This window comes from Gymnoscopelus microlampas (assembly GCF_963454915.1).
Source record: "Gymnoscopelus microlampas genome assembly, chromosome: 3".
NCBI lineage: Eukaryota > Metazoa > Chordata > Actinopteri > Myctophiformes > Myctophidae > Gymnoscopelus > Gymnoscopelus microlampas.
Genome location: NC_139940.1, coordinates 8709077 through 8734886, shown reverse-complemented (window position 1 = coordinate 8734886; position 25810 = coordinate 8709077). Strand labels below are relative to the sequence as shown.

The 25810-nt window shown below is 42.4% G+C and overlaps 1 protein-coding gene across 1 annotated transcript in view; it reads right to left on the bottom strand.

The window, feature by feature from the left end:
- The window catches only part of LOC311039989 (IgGFc-binding protein-like), a 34977-nt gene extending 11500 nt beyond the window's left edge, over positions 1-23477 (bottom strand). The window contains exons 1-22 of the mRNA XM_084050037.1: positions 23468-23477; positions 21363-21419; positions 20772-20896; positions 19072-19709; positions 17389-17834; positions 17023-17195; positions 16054-16230; positions 15730-15955; positions 14535-14670; positions 14264-14400; positions 12539-12784; positions 11792-11893; positions 9823-9967; positions 8131-8245; positions 7539-7737; positions 6886-7022; positions 5113-5284; positions 3215-3312; positions 1875-2005; positions 901-1070; positions 450-664; positions 133-318 (exon numbers count right to left, since the gene is read on the bottom strand). Of these exons, the coding sequence (XP_083906163.1) occupies positions 133-318; positions 450-664; positions 901-1070; positions 1875-2005; positions 3215-3312; positions 5113-5284; positions 6886-7022; positions 7539-7737; positions 8131-8245; positions 9823-9967; positions 11792-11893; positions 12539-12784; positions 14264-14400; positions 14535-14670; positions 15730-15955; positions 16054-16230; positions 17023-17195; positions 17389-17834; positions 19072-19709; positions 20772-20896; positions 21363-21417 (4029 nt within the window). The 5' untranslated portion in view covers positions 21418-21419; positions 23468-23477. The remainder of the gene's footprint in view (positions 1-132; positions 319-449; positions 665-900; positions 1071-1874; positions 2006-3214; positions 3313-5112; positions 5285-6885; positions 7023-7538; positions 7738-8130; positions 8246-9822; positions 9968-11791; positions 11894-12538; positions 12785-14263; positions 14401-14534; positions 14671-15729; positions 15956-16053; positions 16231-17022; positions 17196-17388; positions 17835-19071; positions 19710-20771; positions 20897-21362; positions 21420-23467) is intronic.
- Positions 23478-25810: the final 2333 nt, after the last annotated feature.

The window sequence follows — 25810 nt, the reverse complement described above, 5'->3', positions numbered from 1 at the left end:
TTCACTGTTTGTTAAAGCTCTTTACTGATATTTCATACCGGTATTATTCAACTGAGCAGATGCTGTAAATATTCAAATAACTTGCTGAATATTTTTTTTTTTTTTTTTATTTGTTGAAGATGTTTCCCTTACCTGTCCATCAAATGACCTCACTGCTCTAGCTCCACCCACAGAGCAAGACCCGATGCTCTCTGGTACACAGGAAGCAACGCCCCCTTCAATGGCACACTTCTCATTGGCCGAACAGTCGAACACTAAACAAATCATCTGTCCATTAGCCATGCATTCACACTTAGTGCTGCAAGAGGGGCGGAAGACCTGAGAGGAGAGGAGAGTCCATGTTTGGAATCCGGGCACACAGACAAACACCACAAACAGACAACTTCAACTGTATATAGATAGAAGATGCATGATTATTATTACTGGCACTGCTACTACACCTACAGTACCTGTCCTTTGTGGTAGTATTGTCCTTCATACTGACAGCCACACGCTGCCACTGGAACACACGTGTCATCACTGAGCACAAAGCCATCGTCACAAACACAGCCTTCAGTGCAGATATCTGCTTCCTCACAGCCCTGAGGAGAAACCAGACCACTGCACGTCTGAGGACAAGGAGCTGCACACGTCTCATAGTGGCTGTTAGGACCACATGATGGAGCTGAGAGACAGAGAGAGCCAGAGACAGGGAGAGACACAGAAGACAGACAGACAGACAGACAGACAGACAGACAGACAGAGAGTAAAATAGAGACAATACAGAGGAGTGATAGAGAAGGAGAGACACAGGCATTCATTAGGTTAATTGAATCACAAGCGTGTGTGTGTGTGTGTGTGTGTGTGTGTGTGTGTGTGTGTGTGTGTGTGTGTGTGTGTGTGTGTGTGCGTTTCTCTTACGACAGAAATCTTTAGTCCTCCATGTCTCCACAGTAGCTCCCGCCTCCTGGCAGGTAGTGCTCAAAGCTGATAGGCTTTTACACAGGGCAGAGGCGTGGCCTTTGTCCACACACATGTCATAAGCACAGTCATGTAGGAATTCAGTTTGGTCCAACTTGGAATGACATTGTCTGGAAAATAAAGAGAGGGGAAGAGAGAGAGAGACATTTAAAGACAGACAGAAGGAAATCTTTTTTAATAAACACTCTACAACCACAATCTACACAATCTATTTCCGCTCTCCGTCACATGGCGACATATATAGGGCAGGGACGTGCACAGATAGACTCTAGGTGGTGCTAGAGCACCTGCCCTTTGCCCTCTTGACCAGAAGTGCCCTTTTGAAAAAAAGGAAAAAAACATTTTTTCCCCCCAGTTTACAGCAGGGGTCTTCAACAGGGGGTCCTCAGAGTCACTACAGGGGGTCCGGCAAATCTTTATGTGATATGATTTTTCTTTTTACCATAACCACTCGAAACCTAGCATCCCTTTTCTGAGGAGAACTTTAGCCAAAAATAGCCGATCTACAAGCCCACAACGCCTCGCGCTGCGAGGCGTTGTGGGCTTGTAGATCGGCTATTTTTGGCAAAGAGGTATAGGTGTAGAGGGAAAAAAAGAGCAGACCAAGTAAACAAAAAAAAAGTATAATTTACTTGAGCACCTGCCCCTCAAAATGTCTGTGCACGCCACTGTCTACAACTACAATCTACACAATCTATTTCCGCTCTCCGTCACATGGCGACATATATAGGGGACGGGGGATTTAATTTAAAGCAAGTGTTTATCTGGCCAGTAGGCTGCACTACCAGGCACCGTGACACACTTGCATATTGCACACACATTTTAAACCAAGAAAACAGTACGTATCCTCCTGTGCAAATCCAGTGTTTGTGTGTTTCTGAAAATGTCATATTATGTGAGATCTGAGCACTTACTTAAAAGGTCCAGCCTGGTCAGAGATGATGCCACAATACTGCCTCTTCTGGTAGAGTGTAGTCATTGCAGGCTCACACTCGGGGCATTTTCCACCGGCGCATTCACTGGTACAGCCAACAGCGCCTCCTGCCTGCCAAAACACACATGTACTGTATGTCCATGGTTCTCAAAGTGGGGTACGGGGACCCCCAGGGGTCCTTGAGCAGGTTCCAGGGGGTACCCAGATAAATGTTGGATAGTTAGGAACCAAATGGAACCTTATGTTGCCGTAACTCTGAGAGTGTACAAATGGAACCAAATGGACCCTTACGGGTCCATTTGGTTCCATTTGTACACTCTCAGAGTTATGGTGGTCCGTGGTCTAATGCAGGGGTTCTCAAAGTGCGGTCCGGGGACCACCAGGGCCCTACATACATCAGCTATTTTCAAAAGAATCTTGACATTCTTTGAAAATGTTTAAATATTTTTTACATTTTTAACTTCAATCTTGGATGGGGTCCTTGGCACAAAATATTTTCAGATGGGGGTCCGCGGCCAAATACACATTCATTTAGGGGTACTTGACCTGAACAAGTTTGAGAACCACTGCTGTATGTCATGTCATGGTAACTGTAGGAAAACAGGAATTGTGGGAAAAGTTCCAGGAAAATGTAAAACATTTCCTAGCAGACTGAGAAACGTGTGTGTGTGTGTGGGGGGGGGGATTAGATGGGCCACAGGGAGGGGGAGCGCTCGTTTTATTTCACTCTCAAACGAATAAAGAACGGTTTAACATGCTTGACTTTTTACAACATTTGAAAACAAGGCAGGTGCACAGACAGCGAGGCCTATTGGGCCTCGTTGTGAGGTGTCCCTGAGTGAGCCGTTGGTGAGCGAGTGCTCGCGCTGAGCAGTCGATGGCCTCATGCGTCAACGAGTAGTCGAATTTGGCATCCAATTTGGCAAGCTGCGGTTGACGGAATAGGTTATCGCCGGTTTTGAAATTGCACATGATGCACAGGACGTCGAACGAAACTAAACGAGCACTACCCCGTCCCTGACTATGACCAGATTCCTCCCTCTGAAATCATTGGGAAAATGGATTTAAACATGATTTGGAACAAGAGAGACCTGCTGAATAAGAACTTAGAAGCATGATACCTTTCTTCAAAACTGAAGACACGGTGATCGTTAATCGTGAGAGCTACAGTGTGATATCAGCATTTCTGCTGGGAAATGTCTACATTTCAAGGGAAATGTAGACATTTATATTACATACAAGGATGGATAGATTACATACGCACAAATGTATAGATTTCATTCAGCCATCCATACAACCTCAAACACTGCCTTGTCTTACCTCCCAGCTCTGTCCGAAGGTGTTGGTGTTTTTGGCCTGGGAGCCGTCAGGTTTCTGGAAATCATCTTTACCATTTTTATTATAGTTCCCACACAGCCCTGCCAAGAAGAAGAAGGTCTATATATTTCTATAGGTTCACTTGGCTTTCAGTCAAAATAAACATATTTGACTTGATTTAATAAAAGACCTAACCGATATATTGTGATTCAGTCTGGGCCACAAATACATTTAAAAGAATGGTGGAAAGTTTATATGTTGTCAAATAATGTATTCAAGTGTATATAGGTTTTTGCTCCAACCAAACATCATGCCAGATTACATTTTTTATCCCGCGATTTTGTAACCCTTTTTCACCCGGTGCTAATTATCTAAGTGATCCTGGGCACTACACTCCCCTCACCAGCCTAGGGAGCCCAGGGCCGAGCTCATGCCTCCTTCAATGCATGAGAGCCAACTGACCTTCTTGTCACCTGACAGGGGGGAGTTTCCCCCGGTAGGACGTAGCGCGTGGGAGGAACACGTTATTCCAACCAGTTCCTTTCACCTCCATCAGCAGTGGCGTGCACAGACATTTTGAGGGGCAGGTGCTTAAGTAAATTATACTTTTTTTTTGTTTACTTGCTCTGCTCTTTTTTCCCTCTACACCTATACCTCTTTGTCAAAAATAGCCGATCTACAAGCCCACAACGCCTCGCAGCGCGAGGCGTTGTGAGCTTGTAGATCTGTTATTTTTGGCTAAAGTTCTCCTCAGAAAAGGGATGCTAGGTTTCGAGTGGTTGTGGTAAAAAGAAAAATCATATCACATAAAGACTTGGCGGACCCCCTGTAGTAACTCTGAGGACCCCCTGGGGGTCCCGGACCCCCTGTTGAAGACCCCTGCTGTAAACTGAAAAAACCCAACTTTTTTCTTCTTTTTTTCAAAAGGGCACTTCTGGTCAAGAGGGCAAAGGGCAGGTGCTCGAGCACCACCTAGAGTCTATCTGTGCACGTCCATGTCCATCAGGCGCCCCGGCTGTCATGGGGGAGGTGGTATAGCGACCAGGATTGTGTTACCTAGTGTTAATTATATAGGCAGGACCACGGCAACGTCACTCTGACTCAAACAAAACCATAAACACACCCGATCAAACCGCGGACCACGTAACATCCGGAACTCGCGAAGCACACCGTTGCTCCGATCCGCACCAAACGTGGCACAAACATTGTGGCCCCCGGAGGCCACGTTGGGGGCTCCCAGGGGCCACAGGCACACTGTTGTTCCAATCCGGACCAAACGCTGTCCATAACAATTTGATAATTGCACAACCGGTCAGTTAATGTCAGTTAATCTTCTAAGTAAATTCCAACAAATTCCAAAACCTACCAGATACGGCATTAGAATAAATGCTGGGTAGAGTGTGTCATTTTAAGATTTCTTTGGCTATATAAAAATAGCAGATCTACAAGCTCATAGCGCGGCACCGAGTGCCGCGCTATGAGCTTGCAGATCTGCTATTTTTTTGAAAAATCTTGAAAATGTGTGCAAATATTTAGTTTGAACATATATATACTTTTTTTAAAGCGAAAGTTTTTTTTTTTTTACTTATGTTGCTATATTATCAATGGTTTTCAAACTTTTTTCATGTCAAGGACCCCCAAAATAATATGGATTTGTCCACGGACTCCCTCCATCTAAGAATATTTTGTTCCAGGGACCCCCAGAAGCAAAGATTTGAGTTAGAAATGTATATAAAAGATTTGCAAAAATGTTCACGATTTTTCAAAAAAATAGGAGATCTACAAGCTTGTATATCTGCTATTTTTTAATAGCCTAAAGAAATCTTAAAATGACACAGATGCGTTCCCGGTCTTAAAAGGGTTCATCTTCTAAGTAAATTCCAACAAATTCCCAAACCTACCAGATACGGCATTAGAATAAATGCTGGGTAGAGTCAGCCTGACATGGCTTCCCCAGTTGAACTTCAGTGTCAAACCAAAAGCAGTCTGCACAACGCCAAAGTAACCACTCCGATATATGGACAGCGCCTCATCCGGCGTGGAGTACGGAAGGTTGACAGACCGACCGTTGACCTGAAAGAACCAGATAAGAGTCTCATGCTTGTACAGTTAGATACAGTAATAGAGACAGACTTGGAGCAGGTTAGATTTAAGTTAAGAGTTACGGTTAAGGTTAGTGTTGGGTTCATAGTCATGGTTATGTCTATGGGAGGTTATATAACTACATTACCTCTACTATAGATGTGACTACTCATAATGATAGCATAATTAAATACAGTGACAGAAATATACTCATACTGTTGTTGGTTTTAAATAAGGGTTAAAGATATTCTTTTCTTAAAATGAGTGTTAAATTAAATAATTCATATACAGTAGAGTGTTCAATAACTGGAGTCTCCCTGTCTCTCCAGCTCTTAAAAAACAGAAAATGCATTTTCAGGTCAGGATACCAATTTTATCCAATCAGGATAGAGAACTCATACAGGATAAACAAGTGAAATTGGAAGGGATGACACGAAGAAATTAACAGACAAATTTAAAATCGGAACGCTATAGATTTTAAGCTGATAATTGGGTACTCTATTCTCTCCTGATTGGCTGAAAATGTTCTGTTTATTAACCCAATAAGACCTGAGGCCGATTCTACAAAATGTCTTCTAAATCCCAACAGTTTTCTGAAAAAACGTATGTTTCTATATCAGTGGTGCTCAAACTTTTTCATGTATTTTTCAATAATATGTATTTGGCCGCCGACCCCCATCTCAAAATATGTTGTTCCAGGGACCCCCAGCTTGTAGATCTGCTATGTTTTTCTTAGCTCAAATCTAAAAATGACACAGATGCGTTCCAGGTCTTAGAGATGGAGAGATGGGGGAACCCCTGTTATTGAACTCTACAGACCAATTATTTGTTTACTAACATTGAGACCACTGGCGTATGGTGAATTCTAAGGTTGACCAGGCCAGAATCTTAACCCCCCCGAGGGGGTGGGGGGGGGGGTCGCACAACAACGGCTGATAAGTCTATTGAGAATTACCGGGCCATTCCGGGTGGAAAACGGAACGCTCGTCCCAAAACACACAGCCCCATTTTTTTCTGCGGAACGAGTCTGACGCGGGGCAGGGTGTTTCAGGACGACGGTTGTTCTATTACATTTCTGAATGGAGAGGTGCGCGTCTCTGCGCAATGGAGAACCGGTTTGACGGCTAAACTGGTTTTAATGGCCACTCATTAACAATTCGGCCGAATGCAAATGAGCCCAATTTGAAAACAAAGGCGACTTAAAGGGTGAGGGGCTGCTAATGTTGTTATGTTGATTTTTTTTTCTTCTTTTTTCTGGCGGATCTTGCCCTACACAGGGGCAAGCATGGTTTTTACAGACCGGGCCATGGCCTCGCTGGCCCCAGTGACCATACGCCCTTGATTGAGACAGGACGTACAGGTGATTGTTTCACGCAATTCCTAACATGTTGTTTTGGGATGCGCTGGTTTCAGCACACCCCAACCCCCACTTGTGTGTTGGCTAGTGAGGCGCGTCCTAGCGAGACCTGACAGAATGGGTTTCATTGCGCGCATACTGGTTGCACGCATACTGTTTTTTTTATCAGTGTGACGTCGTCTGTTTTGACCAAATGAAATTGTCGGGCTTACAGGTAGAGGTACTGGATATTTACCAGAACTTTCCGTGGGTTGTCAGTGCTCATGCTGATGGTGTTGTTATATACAGTTATTGAGACAGACTTGGTGTAAGACACAGCCTTGTTCCTCCCTCTGTTGTTGTTCTCGACCAACACTCGGAACAGAACCAGATCTGCAAAACAATTCACAGAAAACATATTTGTGGTCAAGAAACAAACCTAAAACAACAACAACAACAACTTGAGAACAAACGAGTGAGTCCGAATATTTAGGGCATTGGTTCTCAAAGTGGCGTCCGGGGACCCCCAGGGGTACTTGAGGGGGTTCCAGGGGGTCCCCAGCTAAATGATGGATAGTACAGTATGTGAAATATGGTATGTGAAAATGTATGTGTATTTGGCCGTGGACCCCCATCTCAAAATACTTTGTTCCAGGGACCCCCCAGAAGCAAAGATTTTAATTACAAATGTTCGCTTTAAAAATATATATATTCAAAGATTTGCACACATTTTCATGATTTTTCAAAAATAGCAGATCTACAAGCTTGTGGCGTGGCACTTGGTGGCGAGCTATGAGCTTGTATATCTGCTATTTTTTAATAGCCAAAGTGTAAAATAATGCTTTTTAGCTCAAATGAAAAAGTCACACAGATGCGTTCCAGGACTTAAATCAACATCAGTACCAGTACCTGGGTCAGAGCCCTTGACCAGCTGAGACAGCACGTAAGTACAGGTGCCCTGGAAATCGAACCGACGGCCGTCAAAGGTCCGGTAGTGAGGGTCTCCCGTGCCATAGCACGTTGCAAAGGACAACGGGTAGCAGTTCCTGACTCCGCCCTTCACGGCACAGCGCTCATTCTTCTTACAGCTAACTGACCTGCACGCGACCTGAAGAGAGAGAGTGCACGTTGACCAGTTAATAATCACTTTTTTATATTCACATTTTTTTTTTTTTATTTCTAAAATGTTTCTCTATTTTTTTAGTATTACATTTGTTTTCGTTATTCACAACAAATTAGGATATATATATATATATATATATATATATATGAAAAAAAAATCCATTCACTTCAATGTTAAAAAATAAACGAACAAATAATTCACATTGTTTCTATAAAAAAATAATAAAAAATGCTGGCAGTGGGTGAGTACATTATGAATAAACTCTGGCAGTCAATGTGTTAAAATACATATATACTCAGCATGAACCTTTAGTGTTTTACTACAATACTATGATATAACACGCACAGACACACACACACACACACACACACACACTACCTTTCCATGGTCACAGCTACATTTGGTGGTGCAGCTCTTATCAGCCCAGAACGTGGTTGCTGGTGGGTAATACCTGCCCTGGTGCTGACAGCCACAGCTAGACGTAGGTACACACCTGGAAAACACACACACACACACACACACACACACACACACACACACGCACACACGCACACACGCACACACGCACACACGCACACACGCGCGCACACGCACACGTCAGGCTTTTACAACTTGCTCAAATTAAATTATGTTTTGACCAAAATGAACACACGTCAATAAGGTCGATTGCAGTGGTGTAAAGTAACTAAGTACATTTACTCAAGTACTGTACTTAAAGAGGTGGTGCCATGGTTTTGCACTTTTTCTGTTTTTCATGTGTCTATGAGGTTGATAGAACTTCATTAAGCCCCCTGGTGGTGTTTTTATGGTGTTTTATGTCTTCTCTGACTATTTTGAGTTTCTACCTGGAGGCTAGTCTCGCGTGGCCAGACTGTTGCCTCCCACAATTCTCAAATGTTTCCGGTCATACAGTCTGGGACTCGGAAGCTCTGATCATGATTAGAATATAAACCGGATGTTTGAAGCTTCCTCCCCACTTCCGTTTCGTCTTTACAGTCGCGCAAATTTATCCGACTATAAATCAAAATCATTTAAGTATATTTAGCTTGCTGCTTAGCAGAAATGGAAATTTAAAAAGAAAATGTAAAGATATTTTAAAATATATTTTCGTGAACGGAAGTGCCAGTTTCCTCAATCGGATTTCGGGAGTTGTAGTTCCAGACTCTATATAGCATTCGGATATTGTGGAATAGCTGTCTGGCTACCCAAGACTACCTGGAGGCTGAAACGTTGAGGGTCAAACGTGCCAATAGAAAAACAGCGCTTTAGTGAAAACATACCCTCACCCCTCATTATCATAACACAACAGGTGTGGGCATGAGGAGGAGGAGGGACTAGGACAGGTGGGTGGTGCTAAGGTGGTGGAGGAGGTGCTAAGGTGAGAACCAGGTATACTTAATGGACTGGAGGCGTGTCCACATAAAAACATAATTTTAACACTTTCTGTACACTTTTTTGAAAAAAAATCTTCCTCCTAGTATAACCATAATACCTGATGATTATGTTTTAGGAGGGGAAAAAAAAAATCACTGAAAATCACGGCACCCTGTCTTTAAGTAAAATTTTGAGGTACTTTTACTTTATTGGAGTATTTCCAATTGTCTATACTTTTACTTCTATTCCACTACATCTCAGAGGCAAATATTGTACTCTTACTCCACTACAATTATTTGAAACTTTAGTTACTAGTTACTTTGTAGATATACATGATTACATTATAAAACATACACGAACCACTTCAGCCATATTTTATACCTAGACTATTTGAAAATAGCCGATCTACAAGCTCACAACGCGTCGCGATGCGACGCGTTGTGCGCTTGTAGATCGGCTATTTTCAAACATCTTAGTACTTTTACTTTTGGTACTTTAAGTACATTGTGATACCAATACTTTTGTACTTTTACTCAAGTAAATTTTGAATTCCGGACTTTTACTTGTAACGGAGTGCTTCTACATTGCAGTATTGATACTTTTGTACTTAATTAAGTAAAACTTTTGAGTACTTTTTCCACCACTGGTTGAGCCTTGTTTCTATTAAGATGTTACTTGTCACTTCCTGAAACGTACTTGTCTCCACTCAGCACCCGGCCCTTATCACACTGGCATCCCTCCACACAGCGGGCTCTACACTGCAACTCAGGGTCCGAGCCACAGACCGCCGGACACGCTGAACCACAGGCTTCATAGTGACTTCCGGTGGGACAGGGCAGGGCTGAAAGACGGACGTGACTCACATTACATTACATTACATTACATTACATTACAGTCATTTAGCAGACGCTTTTATCCAAAGCGACTTACAATAAGTGCATTCAACAGGTAGGGAACGAAAACTACTAATCACCAGAAGTCTTAAGTGCATTTCCTGCAAAAAATAAGCAACCAAGAGTATACCTAGCGCTAAGGTAAAAGTGCAATATATCAGCTACCTTCAGCTACTTTCTCAAACAGATGAGACAAAATAGCAAAATCAAACGAGCACGAGCTAAAACATATAAGTGCATCGACTAAACAAGATCCAATAAAACAATACAACAATAAAACAAGAGTTCGTACAACTAGTTAACAACAAGTAGGCCAGGCAAAGAGGAAGGGTAGTGTTTCCTGAAGAGGTGGGTTTTCAGCCTGCGGCGAAAGATGGGCAGTGACTCTGCTGTCCTGACATAGGCTAGATAGGTAGATAGGCTATTTTCAGCATGCAACCGAGTGTAAAATCAGCCATTACGACACCATCAAGGCACCGCCAAAATACATTTTAGTCGACTAAATCAACTGTAGAATTAGTCGACTATAATCTTATGATATTTAGTCGACTAAAACAAAAACATTTCAGATGACTAAAGTATGAGTAAAACTAAATGGAATTTTATTCAAAAGGCTATGACTAAAACTAAATCAAAATTTGTTATCAAAATCAACTCTAATTCCACCACTGTGGGGCCAGAACAGAAAAAAGTCGTGACCGTGTCGATCGACCAGACGGACCCTTGAGTGACGACTCACATTCATTCGCCTTTCAATCTAAGGGTCATGTTTAGGTTTAGGTTTATTCGCCATTGTCATGGTTCACATGAAAACTAAATTGTGCGTTTTACACACATAGAAAGCGAGATTATCAGTGCACAATAAAAAAAAAAGGTTCAAATTGAACTTTAACGGATTAAGAATTTCTAATTAAAATCAATTTGCTACAAGATTGTCTGCGATCCCCGGATTTTATATCTGGGATTGACACCGGAGGACATAATAGGACATGAGGACATATACCTGTTCAAAATTTGACACTGGCGGCTAAAAAAGCCATCACAAGAAAATGGCTGAAAACAGATCCTCCTAGAGAGGAGCATTGGTTTGATATTATTGAAGAAATATGTCTTATGGAAAAAATGACTTGTAATTTGAGGACTAAAGCAGAGATATTTGAAAAACTTTGGGAGAAATGGTATTTGTATAAGAGTAAATAGTGTCTACCCCCCCCTTTCTTTTATTTTACTGTATTGTCCTTTACTATATTGTCTTTTTATTTCCTTTTTCTGTCATGTCCATACGAATGTATGTTTTGTTCTTAAACGTTTAAAAAAATAAAAATGTAATTAAAATCAACCATAGAACTCATTTGAATTATACAAATAAGCTAAAATTTAGGCTGATCAGAAGTAACATTTTGTTTAGTGAGAGTCCTCTTTTTAACCACTTTAATCCTTCTATACTTAGTAAAGTAATACTTAGTTGACAGGGTTCGCCTCTGTACTTTGGTCCTCTCTCCCCCCCCCCCCCCTCTACACCAAATCTCTTCGATAAATAGCTGATCCACGCGTTGGGAGCTTGTAGATCATATATGCTATAGGTTTCATCTGTACATGCAGTCAACAGCAAAATACTTTATATTTTATATTTACATATATTTATATATACAGCGGTGACAACACAGAGAAATGTGTGTGGGGAGGAAATAATTGGCAAAATGACTAAATTGGGGAGGAAAAGGGGCAAAAAGAACACAAAATAGAATAGAATAGAAGGGATGTTTCCTCACGGCAGTTGGCAATCGTCCTCCATTGTGGATCGACCTTCACGCCCTCCGACAGACACACGTCATTGTAGCCCTTTAAGTTATCACACAGGAACTGCCTGGCACCTATAGGCAGGCAGACAGACAGACAGGCAGGCAGGCAGGCAGGCAGGCAGGCAGACAGACAGACAGACAGACAGACAGACAGACAGACAGACAGACAGACAGACAGACAGACAGACAGACAGACAGACAGACAGACAGACAGAGTATACTTTAAGTTATTATTCTTCGCTGTCACAGCGAAAACTCTAATTTCAAGGTTTTAAAGAAAAAATACAGTTACTTTTTAAAATGTATTTATTTTGCGTTTTGCCAAATATTTGGGGGCCCTATTTGGGGGCCCACTTGCAATATCCTCATGGCCCACCAGTGGGGCCCCCGGCCCACAGGTTGAGAATCACTGCGACAAACAGTCAGACTGTCCTATTACAGTATGTGTCGGTTCATTTAAAACCCATTTAGACCTGGAACGCATCTGTGTCACTTTAGCTTTCTTTGGCTATTCAAAAATAGCAGATCTACAAGCTCATAGCGCGGCACCGAGTGCCACGCTATGAGCTTGTATATCTGCTATTTTTGAAAAATCGTTAAAAAAATGTTTTAAATATTTTTTTCAAAAATCTGTTAGGATCTCGATTTTTTTAAAGAATCGCCTCAGGTCTTAATGGGTTAATGTCACCTCGGCTTCTAATTGGTCTTCCTATATACCTTTATTGATGCAGACGTCATAGACACAGTTGTCACGGTACATTGCAGGGTCCACCGTTGTGTGACAGGCTGAGAAAGGTCCATCTTTCTGGGTGAGGACTCCACACAGGCTGGGCTTCTGGTAGTGAGTCTGCTGCTTGGGTGAACAGTAAGGACAGCGCCCCCCGCAGTCATCAGTGCAGAAGCGGTCCGAATCCTTCACCTTCCACTGCCGGATCATCTTCAGGACAACGGCCATATGGGAGCCTGCAAGGGACAAAGCAACACAACATTCATTCATGTCTTGGAGAGCATGGTTCCTGTAGATCAGGGGTCTTCAACAGGGGGTCCTCAGAGCTACTATAGGGGGTCCGCCAAATCTTTGTGTGATAAGATTTAGCTTTTGGGGCGGTGTAACCGCCCCCTATAAGTGAGGTTTGGACACTGACTAATCCTGCACCGTGATTCACCAATAGTCTACAACACAGTCTACACCCCTAACCCTTCCACAGTCAATGCAAATACCAGTCTACACCCCTAACCCCTACACATTCAATGCAAATCTATAGCTGTAATGTGATTGGCTGGTTGACTCTATTCAGGACTGTGATTGGCTAGCAAAACACATGACACATGTGCAGCCCTATGAATAGCAGTATGGCACTTAAAAAAAAGACATTTATGTTTTTTTTTTTAAGTGAGTCAAGTGATGACCACACACCGCCCACTTCACACTGGGTGTGATTTTTTTTACATTAACCACTTGAACCCTATAATTCCTTTTCTGAGGGGAACATTAGCCGAAAATAGTAGATCTACAAGCTCTCAACGCTTCGCGCTGCGAGGCGTTGAGAGCTTGTAGATCGGCTATTTTTGGCAAAGAAGCTATAGGTGTGTAGAGGGAAAAAATGAAATGAAATGAAAAATAATTTTATACAATATAGAGTAGGGGGTCCCTGCTTCATCTCTCTCTTAGCTAGGGGGTCCTTGGCCTGAAAACGTTGAAGACCCCTGCTGTAGATGTAAATTAATCTCACACTCAATCCATCATCATTCCTCATATTTAGACTAGCCTGGCCCAGCATCATCATGTCTTTTCTAGTTTAGTCCTGAATGTTAGGTCTTCCCCTTCCATCGACACTTTATCCTTTTATCCCCATAGTGTATAATTCTGCTTAAGCCCTGTCAGTGGTGGAAAAAGTACTCAAATGTTTTGCTTAAGTAAAAGTATCAATACTGCATTATAGAAATACTTTGTTACAAGTAAAAGTCCAGAATTCAAAATGTACTTGCGTAAAAGTACAAAAGTATCGGCATCAAAATGTACTTAAAGTACCAAAAGTAAAAGTACTAAAATATTTGAAAAAAGCAGATCTACAAGCTCACAACGCGTCGCATCGCGACGCGTTGTGAGCTTGTAGATCGGCTATTTTCAAATAGCCACGGTATAAAATAGGGCTAAAGTGGTTAATGTATGTTTCATAATATAATAATTGATATATGACAAGTAACTAGTATCTAGAGTTCTCAAATAATTGTAGTGGAGTAAAAGTACAATATTTGTCTCTGAGATGTAGTGGAGTAGAAGTAAAAGTATTGGAAATTGGAAATACTCAAGTAAAGTACAAATACCTCATAATGTTACTTAAGTCACAGAGAGATGAGGGTTTGTTATTCATCCTCAGCAGAAATGCCCTGAAAGCAATCAATACAATCATTGTCTTGAATTGAAGTGGTCAAACCTACCCATCTCAGGAGCCATCTTGGGACCAGCATCACATTTGGGGACCGAGCAGTACTCCCAGCGTTTACTTTCAGTGGTGTAGCACCATGGCCTCTTCGCATTGTCTGGGTTACGGCAGTAGTTGTTGTTTTCCAGGCCACTGACAAAAATATGTAGTTAGGTACAGTATAGCTAGTAGACAGACCAACAGACAGGCAGACAGACAGCTAGATAGAAGGATAGATATATGGCTAGATAATGTAGACAGATAGATGTTTGGCTGGGTATTCTTACGATTGTGGGTATCTTCCGGGTGTACGGGTGTGTTCGTGAGGTTTCTGGGCCGACCAGCTCTGGCAGGTTTTCCCAGATCTCGTCTTGGCAACCGTCCCGCGATAGTTTTCGCCCTTGTCAGTGTAGCAGGTCAGCACTGGGACGATGGTAGGTGAACAAGACAGGAAGAAGTAGATGGATGGACAGAGTAAACACAAGGACCAGTGTGTGTGTGTGTGTGTGTGAGTGTGAGTGTGAGTGTGAGTGTGAGTGTGAGTGTGTGTGTGTGTGTGTGTGTGTGTGTGTGTGTGTGTGTGTGTGTGTGCGTGCGTGCGTGCGTGCGTGCGTGCGTGCGTGCGTGCGTGCGTGCGTGCGTGCGTGCGTGCGTGCGTGCGTGCAAAATGTTTTGTCTCCTGACTTGGTTGTTATGCCAATTGCAAAATAACCTTCCCCATACATGTATGTGTTCCCACTTGTCACCCTCTTGTGTCATTTTGTCAAGTTAGGGTTAGGGTTCAGGTGTTGCACTCTGGATACTCATACTGATGTTCAATAACAGAACAGACTATAAGCATGGGGACATCGGCATCCAGCTGAACTCATGGACGGTTTCTCTGCTAACAGCTGAACTCATGGACGGTTTCTCTGCTAACAGCTGAACTCATGGACGGTTTCTCTGCTAACAGCTGAACTCATGGACGGTTTCTCTGCTAACAGCTGAACTCATGGACGATTGGCTAAGATTGGCTTCCAAAGTTTGCAGTAGTAGCTTGTTTTGAACAAAATGCCGCAAATCATGAACACAGCGTCCGATTGCCGTGAAACTTTGCACGCACATTCCCACTAAGCCGAGGAAGACATGCCACCCTTTTCACATTGTCCTGTTATAGTGCCACCAGGAGGCCGTTTTTTTGCGCAACGCATTTTTCTTTATATCACTCCAACAGATTTTGTCCAAACATCACGCACATAGCTACACATTATCTCATGCAAATCGGTACACATTATCTCTATAGTCATGTCATCAAGACGGACCTGTCTGATTTTTTATATTTCATCCTGATTGGCTAACATTGACTTCTACTACAGTACCTGGCCTGGGTTAGGGTTAGGGTTAGGGTTCCGAGGAGCACTTTTCCTAGTTATTTTTATTCTTCTCATCCCTATTCTCCATCCCTCCCTCCCTCTAATCCATCCATTCATCCCTCTCTCTCACCAGTGGGTTCGGGCAGGTCATCTTTCCTGTCTCCATTGTAGTTCCCACAGAGGCCCCCTAGGTGGCGATAGTAGGAGGAGGGCACGGTGATGTAAAGCCTGGAGTTCCAGTCGTATTTGACCTCGAGGTTGAAGTCGGTGGTGAGAACGGCGTAGGAACCACTACGCTTCACGGACACATTACCGCCTGACAGACTGACAGGCAGATACACCAGCTCACCATTCACCTGATCAAAGAAAAGCCAGAAATAAGAAATATAACTATATTAAAGCAATGAACAGAGAGGAGAAGATATAACAGGAAGCCAGTACAGTATTACTTTACCAGCACTTTCCCTCTGTGACTGTCGATGGTGATTATCTGGTCGTAAACGCTGACCGTGACTGTCCTCACGAAAGACACTCGGCGGTTACCACGGTGATTGTTCTTGGTTGCCACGGTGAAGGGCGTGAGGCCGGTGGCGTTCTTGGCAAGCGTTGACATGACATAGGTGCAGGTGCCCTGGAAAGAACGAACAGCAATGATGGACCGGGACATTGCAGAACAGACACGATCCACGTTCAACCTGACGTCCCCAGCAGTGTTCATTTGGTTGACTAGAACTGTGAGGAAAAACGTCCGTCGACTACCTTTTGTTCACTGCGGAAAACTAAAGAGAAACTAAGCTATGATGATTAAAACTATGACTAAATATATTGGCAATTTTGTCAACAAATGAAAACTGATGTTCTCCCGTGTTCCCTAGGGTAGGTACCCTCACAAAAACATGCAGTAATCCTGGTCACTATACTGCCTCCCCCTGGCTAGCCGGGGCGCCTGATGGAGGGGAAAGGAACTGGTTGGAAATAACGTGTTCCTTCCACGCGCTACGTCCAACCAGGGAAACTCTCCCCTGTCAGGTGATAAGAAGGTCAGTTGGCTCTCATGCATTGAAGGAGGCATGAGCTCGGCCCTGGCCTCCCTAGGTTGGCAGAGGGAGTGTAGTGCCCAGGATTACATAGAGATTGGCACTGGGTGTAAAAAATAGGGTTACAAAAATCGTAGGATAAAAAAATAAAAAAAACTGGACGAATATATTAGGGAGGGACGAGTGGAGAAGAGATCCGTAGTAATGTTATGCTTGGTGTCGTTCTCCGAAAATAGCAGATCTACAAGTTCACACAGCGTTGTGAGCTTGTACTGTAGATGGGCTACTTTTGGCACGCGGCTGAGTATAAATTGGAAGTTATGACGGCATCACAGCTCCCCAAAATACATCCCGTCAAAATGAACGTAGCTTTAGTTTGAGGGTACCTGGAAGTCGTAGGCCCGTCCATCAAAGGTTTGGTAGTGGGGATCCCCGACCGCATGGCACGTCCCCGTGGAAGTGTGCACACACACACCTTTCACGCACTTCTCCTTCTCCTGACACGTTATTCCATCACAGGGGTCTGGGGGCAGCGTCGGAGGGGGTTTTGTAGCCGCGGCTGTGGGAAACACACGCACGCATGCATGCACGCACGCACACACACGCACACACACACACACACACACACACACACACACACACACACCACAACAACAAATAACATCTCAATACATCACAAGATACTGACGGTTTGTATTGAGACTCTGTGTGTGTGTGTGTGTGTGTGTGTGTGTGTGTGTGTGCGCGTGTACCCTCATAACACACTCCCGCAGTGCCGTATCCGTGTTGATCCTTTCCGCCGTAGACGTACACCGCCATGGCGGAGTCGCCCTCCACCGTCACGTGAGTCCGACGCCGTGTCGAAGGCCATGCCAGCGACACCTCGGACCACACCCGCGTGGCGTCGGCCGGGAAGTCCCTCCACGTGGGCGCCGAGCACTTCCCTTGCACGCACACGCGCACGCTGTCCGAGCCTTCTTTCTCCGACAGCAGCACGGCGTAGCCGTGCATCTTGATCAACATTTCCACGGCCCAGTCGTCCGACAGGCCGGACGAGGGGATCAGGGTGGTCAGGAACGGGTCGTACGGTTCGTTGCTGCTAAGGGACATCATCAGCACCTTTTGGGTGGCCTTGACGACCACTGGGTGTTTGTCCCTGATCGACACCTTCCTGCTCTCACCCAAACGCAGCTCAAACCTGCCGACAGGGGAGAGCATTACTGTTGCCCACATGCGATATATTTTTTAGATAGTAGTATTTATTATTTGACCGTGAATATACCCCATTCCTACACATTTGACACATATCGTCGCTGTCGGGTGGAAATCACGCATGTCAAAAACAGGTACTTTTGAGAAATGGGAAAAATAACCCGTGTTCCATTGGATCCGAAGTAGCTATTAGTTAGACCCTCCAGAAAAACGCGGGCTAAAATCCTTGATCTGCGATGAAATATGTGTTGTTGTTTTTTGCAATTTTATGAGGTGGAATTGCGGGAAGTTGCGAAATATGCGGAAAGTTGTGAAATATGCAGCAATATGCGAAATATTGAAATATGTGAAAAGTTGCGGAAATATGCGATGCGATGCGCATATTATGCGATGCAGCCTTTTTCAAAAAAACATTACCCCTGCATAATTATGCGCAATTTTGCTGATTATGCGGTAAATTATGCGATCGCATAATCGCATTTTTCTGGAGGGCCTAATTAGTCTCTTGTTCTTGTTAATACTGACTGAATTCAGACAGACTTAACCACTTTCAACCTGGTGGGCCTATTTTGGCCAAGTCATTACAGCCTACATTTGTAAAAAAAAAAAGGAACATTCAGTTCATCCTTGTCAGCTTGTAGAATGGCTATTATCACTCGTTTTGCATGGCACTGTCGTATGATTAAGTATAAAATATTAAAGGAGACACACCATGAATTTAAAAAAAATATTTGATATTTAATATCATATGGTGTATGTCCTTCAAACCATTTTCAAAGGGTTTGAGCCTAAATCAAGCCTCAGATATACTCATTCCAACTAACTTCTCTCTGGCTTATAAAGCACTTTCAGCTGCAATACCAAAACGTCCTGTTGGGCAGAGGGGTGCTACTGAGCAATTCTGTCTGTCAAAATACATGGGCAGAATGGTTCGTGATGTAAGCAAACTTGCCATTCTGAGATGGCCTGTTCAGACACGCCCATTCTGAAAATCTCTGAAATGAGAATGAATGACTGAATGTTAAAAAAAAATATTTTTTGGGGTACAAGAGACACTGGGGAGCCCAAAAAATACCAAAAAAATAAAAAAAAGTGAAATTCATGGTGTGTCTCCTTTAAGTATAAAATAGGACATTCATTTATGAAGGAAAAGAGATGAAATATCGAGATGCAAGGTTCCCGCCCGACAGCGACGATATCTAATATCTGCTGCTATTTCTTACTTTGTCTCTCCCAGCACTTCCACTTGTGTGACGCCATCTTCAGCAGCCACTACGTAGACAAGTTGTTGTTTGGCACCGCCCATACTGGGCACCATGTACTCTTTACCCAACTCTGACACCGGGGGGAGCTGTTCATACACGTGCTCACACTTACGCCCCATTGCGAAGCACTTGTTGCCCGCTAACACTGCCACAGGCTTCTGGGACTGAACCCGCGTGCCTGTTAGGTCGTTGCTGCTTTCTACGAGGAACGTTTCGTGAGGCTTCAAGTCCACCTTCACTTTCTGTCCTTTGCGCCAAACGTCCCTGCTTGCTAGCTTGACAGTGTGAAAAGGGGTGAAGGTGATTTCGTTGGGGCTGTCGCCGTTGACCACAGCCATGAGTTGATTGTACGGTGAATGTGGCGTAAAGACCACATAGTCCACGCCCTGCTCGTAGATAGGCTGGACCACTGTGCCGTCTCCCGTCTTGTAGGCACTGTTGAAAGACACCACAGTGATGTCCTCGCTGGATGAGATCCGCACTGCTGAGCTGGGCAACCCGCCAGACAAACGCAGCTGCGCTTTGATTGGCAGCCTAACCCATTTGTGCTCATTTGGGGGTAAATTAAAGCTCTGGGCGAAGTTTGCTGAAGCCACCTGCAGATTTATAATAAGTATCATTGTCAGCATCGCCGTCAGCATCATCATCATCAGAAAGGCAGTAAAGATTGCTACGCCATCTGAACTAGCAGATGCGTAATGTTGCTCAATTTGTTTTTTTCTCAGGTGGAATCCATGCTACACTTGTGAGATCACCACAATTATCGGCATTTATCAATCTATCATGACTTTGACTTGAGCGTACGGCCCGCTCAGATCTCACGTCTGGTCTGCGTGACGTGTAGGATTTATCTACACCCGTTTGTTCCATCGTAGACATGTGGAGCAGCATTGTCTGACTGTCTGAACATCTGACATCTAAACACACTAGTAAATACTCCCTGTGAATATATAACATTTTTAAAGGCATACATCATGGACATGCATGCACGCCTATTTTATTTCCAAGGGACAATGACAAGCAATTAAAATCAAGCGATGGAAACAATCTAACATAGCCTATTTGCAATGTTATAGGTTAGTCGCTTAATCATTCACCCATTTAAACAAGTGCTTTAACAGTCATTCAGATAAGATTGCAGATCTGGCTCAGACCTAGGCTCTAGGTCCTCCGGGAAACTCTTTCTTATTGGCTTTACATACATAGTTTGGTCGTATTCCAGGTGGTTCATGTCTGGTGGTTCATTTAAGTTTAGAAGTTAACAAGCTTGTTTTAAAAGCAATGGCTCTGCGCCCCGCAGAGCACCCCTTTCTAGTTTGTATCTTAAATGCTTTTATATGCCTTACTCTCACTCTGCAATGCCTTTGTGTGTGAATACAAACTTTCAGACATTTAACTGACACTGCAGGCAGGCTATTTCATCTAAGGAGCAAAATGATACACCAATGGGCTCCATAACGTGACCCATGCTACAATTTCACCTGCCCTTATTCACACCTTAGCTACAGTATGTGTGTGTTACACACACTTGCATGTGATAGTTGCCCCAAAACCTGGCTGGGTTTTGGGGTAACTATTCACGGTTGTGTAAAAAATATAAAATCATCATTATGAAACATGAAAAATACATGATTATGAGCAGTTGATTTGCTGCACACCTGTACTTTGACTCTGGCTGCAGAACCTTGGGCAGCTAGAACCAGCCAGAGTCTTTGGCGGGTATGGCCGTAGTTTGGAAGAAATGTTGTGATGAACTCTCTACCAGCAGTGCAACTCTGACACACTGAAGAGAAGAGAAGAGAAGAGAAGAGAAGAGAAGAGAAGAGAAGAGAAGAGAAGAGAAGGGAAGGGAAGGGAAGGGAAGAGAGATTGGTTTGAGCACATAATATCATGTAATGCAGTGGTTTTCAACCTTTTTCATGCCAAGGACCCCTAAATTGATATACATTTGGCCACGGACCCCCATTTGAAAATGTTTTGTGCCAGGGACCCCCAGAAGCAAAGATATCAGTTAATTTCCGCTTTAAGAAATATAAATATGTATATCTGCTATTTTTGAATAGCCAAAGCTATAGGCGGTTAAAATGATTGTGATGCCATGTTAACTAATTGAGCTGGGGACCCCCTGGTACCCCTCCAAGGACCACTGGTGGTCCCCGGACCACTGGTTGAAAACCACTGATGTAATGTGAAGTCATTCAAGTGAAGCAAAAAGGCAATCAAAGTGTAAATTGTAAGTCACATCGCACCTGTGAACAGTGCAGCAGCGGCAGCAACACACAGTAGAAGTGACCTCGTGCCCATGGCTGAGAGAGAGAGAGAGAGAGAGAGAGAATTAAAGAAACAGATATACAGTTGTGTCCTCATCTTGGACACTCATTAGTGTGTGCCGGGTAGTTAGATTACAACCAGTGTTGGAAGAAGTACTCAGATATTTTACTTAAGTAAAAGTATCAATACTGCAATATAGGAATACTCTGTTACAAGTAAAAGTCCGAAATTCAAAATGTACTTGGGTAAAAGTATCGGTATCAAAATGTACTTAAAGTACCAAAAGTAAAAGTACTAAAAGGTTTGAAAATAGCAGATCTACAAGCTAGAGTAGATTGTCTATTTTCAAATAGCCTAGGTATAAATTAGGGCTAAAGTGGTTAATGTATGTTTTATAATATAATGATTGATAATTGCAAAGTAACTAAAGTTTTCAAATAATTGTAGTGGAGTAAAAGTACAATGTTTGCCTCTGAGATGTAGTGGAGTAGAAGTAAAAGTACAAAAAATTGGAAATACTCCAGTAGAGAAAAACTACCTAAAAATTGTACTTAAGTACAGTACTTGAGTAAATGTACTTAGTTACTTTACACCACTTATTACACAACAATACAGAAATGCTCCCTGTCTGTATTTCTCACTGTATTTCAGTGACAGGGACAGAGACAGAGACAGAGAGAGAGACAGACACAGCGTCCATTCTTAACTCTACAGTAATAGTCTACATGTAATGAATCAAGGTCCCATTAAAAGTTATAATTTGTGTAAGTAGTAGACGAGACAAAATGTTTAAAGGGTCTACACCATGAATTAAAAAAAATAAAATAATATTTAATATCATATTGTTTATGTCCCTCAAACGTTTTTCAAAAGGTTTGAGCCTCAGATATAGACGGATTTCCGCGCGACGTCATCACAGAGCAGAATGCGCAATCTGCGCATGCTCGGGGGAAACGAATTGTTACGCCGTTCACTCTGTTGTTATGTTCGGGAGTTAGATAGCCATAATTCTGCTATTATAGGCATAATAGGCATAATGCTGCTATTATATACAAACAGATCCAACTTCCGACAAATCATTTTTATTGAGTAAAGGTATTACAAACTGCATAATTTAATCTACTTTCATTAAACCCGGTGAAGATCATTTCTTTTATGAATGGACATTTGACCAGAGCTGCTGCGGGTAATGGCGCCCTCTATAGGCTACCCCCTCCTCTGCGCGGTCATATCCTCTCATGTTTACTAACAGGAAACCTGTCTATACTCATTCCAACTAACTTCTCTCTGGCTTATAAAGCACTTTCACCTGCAATACCACATTGTCCTGTTTGGCACGGGGCACTATTGAGCCAGTTTGTATGCATGTTATGTCCTGGTTCTGTGTGGAAAAAGTAAAAAAAATAAAATAAGAGAACATTTAAAAAATAAATAAATAAAAAAAAACGTTTTTTTTGGGGGGTTAGAACTGAAAAACGGGAGGAATTGTTCCCAGACGTGACGTAGGCAGGGGGAACAAATCTGATGGACCGTTTTCTGACCAATTTACATAAAAACCACAGATAGCCTATGAAAGCCTGCATGCTCGAAGTCGGGTATGTGTTGGAACAGAAGAGAGGTGGGGGAGACCAAAAACACACAAAAATGAAGAAAAAGTTAAAATTCATGGTGTAGCCCCTTTAACAACTTTCAACATGGTGTAATAAAAAGGCAGATATTTAGATTTTTACTATAAAACACGTTAAAGCATAACATATGGCTTGAGTGGTTCAATAATAAAATAAGTACAATTAATGTAATGTTTTCTTGTCCTTGTGCTTTGAGTTCATCTGAACTATAACTCTATAATATAAATGCACAGAGGTTGGGAATGAGCCAGTGTTCATTTTGACAGCAAATTTTGATTTAGTCTTAGGTCTTTTGAATAACACACCATTTAGTTTTAGTCCTATTTTAGGCCTCTGAAAATTATTTAGTCTTAGTCGACTAAATATCAAAACCTTAAGTCTTTTAGTCTTTTGGTCTTAAGTCGTAGTCGACAAAACTAACACTGGAATGAGCAGCAGTAGCATTCATACGATACCTGGAGGAGACTGGTGAGAATCCAATGAGATGGAGAGATGGAGAGACACTTATATACTGTATGTGCAGTAGAGAAAGGGGGGAGGATACATGTTAGAGTAAATACACACTGTATTTACTGTACGGTGGGTGAAAAGTATATATTGGATATTGGGGTGTTTGTTAGTGAGGTAATCAGATGATTCACTATTTGATCACCTGAAGGAGACAGAGAGAGATAGAGAGAAAGAGAAATAAAGATATTGGAGCATCATTCTTCCATTACATTACATTACAGTCATTTAGCAGACGCTTTTATCCAAAGCGACTTACAATAAGTGCATTCAACATAGGTAGGGAACGAAACTACTAATCACCAGAAGTCTTAAGTGCATTTCCTGCAAAAACTAGCAACCAAGAGTATACCTAGCGCTAAGGTAAAAGTGCTATATATCAGCTACCTACTTTCTTAAACAGATGAGACAAAATAGCAAAATCAAATGAGCACGAGCTAATACAAAAAGTGTATCGACTAAACAAGATCCAATAAAACAGTACAACAATAAAACAATAAAAAAGAGTTCGTACAACTAGTTAACAAGTAAGCCAGACAAACAACAAGTAAGACAGACAGATGGTATTCTTCCCTACAGAACTACTCTAACATCCTACTCTATATTGTATAAAATTGTGTTTCAGATTCAACTTTTTTTGTTTACTTAGTCTGCCCTTTACACCTACACCTCTTTGCCAAAAATAGCCGATCTACAAGCTCACAACGCCTCGCGCTGCGAGGCGTTGTGAGCTTGTAGATCGGCTATTTTTGGTTCAAGTTCTCCTCAGAAAAGGGATGCTAGGGTTCAAGTGGTTAATGTAAAAAAATATATTATATCACACAAAGATTTGGCGGACCGCCTGTAGTAACTCTGAGGACCCCCTAGGGGTCCCGGACCCCTGTTAATCACTTGTTTTCATTATCATCATTGTTGGGATGTTTGTTAATCACTTGTTTTCATCATCAGTGTTAGGATGTTGGTTATCTTATCTCTTTAGATTATTATACTGTAAACACAATGTTGTGATGTTTTATGTTATATGTAATGCTAATAAAGCTATTTGAATTGAATTGAGCTCTCTCTCTTTCTCAGAGAGCAAATACAAATACCAAATAAATGCATACAAATTCACAAATACATACCACTAAAGAACTGCAGCAGAATCTGTCAGCACCACAGCCCTAAACATGTATTGTTGTTGTTAGTAGGAATAAACCCGGGAGGAAGTGGACTAAGAAAGGGGAGGAGCCAAACCAAGTTCCTGTTTCCTTTGCAAAAACAAAAGGGGGAAAAACATTTTTTTTCCCTTTTCTTTTTAACCGAATGGGTTCCCAGATTGCAAAACAACAAATACATACAAATACACACATACATAATGTACAACAAATACACAAAGAAATGGTAAATGACATTTATACAGAGCTTTTCTAGTCTTTCTGACCATTCAAAGCAATAAAATGTATTTCACTTTCACGTAGTCACACACACATTAAGACACACATTCACACACCGACAGAGGAGAGGAAACCACGCAGGGCACCAACCTGCTGATCAGGAGCAGTTAGGGGTTCCATGTCTTGCTCAAGGACGCTTCGCGACGTAGCTAAGAGGAGCCAGGATTACGTACAAATACATAGCACATACTGTACATGAAATGATACAAATTACAAATACATAACCTTATATCCTCAGTGTTAAGAATGTCCTGAGTGGAAAAATGTACCTTAATTTATTTTTAAATTAAAATAAATTAAGGTACATCTTTCCATTTATTAAAAAAAAAAAAAATTAGATATGGTTCTAAATCTTAAATAGAGGATTTTACAGTGTGCAAATACATAACAAGCCATAGAGCCATGATATACAGTAGGCCTACAATACAAATGGAGGCAGCAGGGAGATGCTGCGCTTATGAACTAACTTAATGACTTCATGATGTCCTACCAGACATCAATCAAGGTCTAAAAGGCTCGATGGAAGAGTAAGAAGACCACCTCCAACTACTGCAAATTAAATGTAAATGTTATTTTGTATTAACCCACAGCTGCGAGCTTGTACATCTGCTTGTACAATTTTGAACATCTTTTTTTTTATTTTATCTTGAAAGAGCTACTGATTTCGAAGGCATTTGTAGAATCGGCCTCAGGTCCTAATGGATAAGTCATGCAACGTCCCCACATTTTGGCTCAATTAGTGTCTGTGTGCTTTTGTGCTTGTGTGCGTGCGTGTGTGTGTTTATCATTGAGGCAGAGTAGGCATGGAAGAGGCCAAGTCAAATAAGAACCTTCATGACGAATCATTAGGGCACA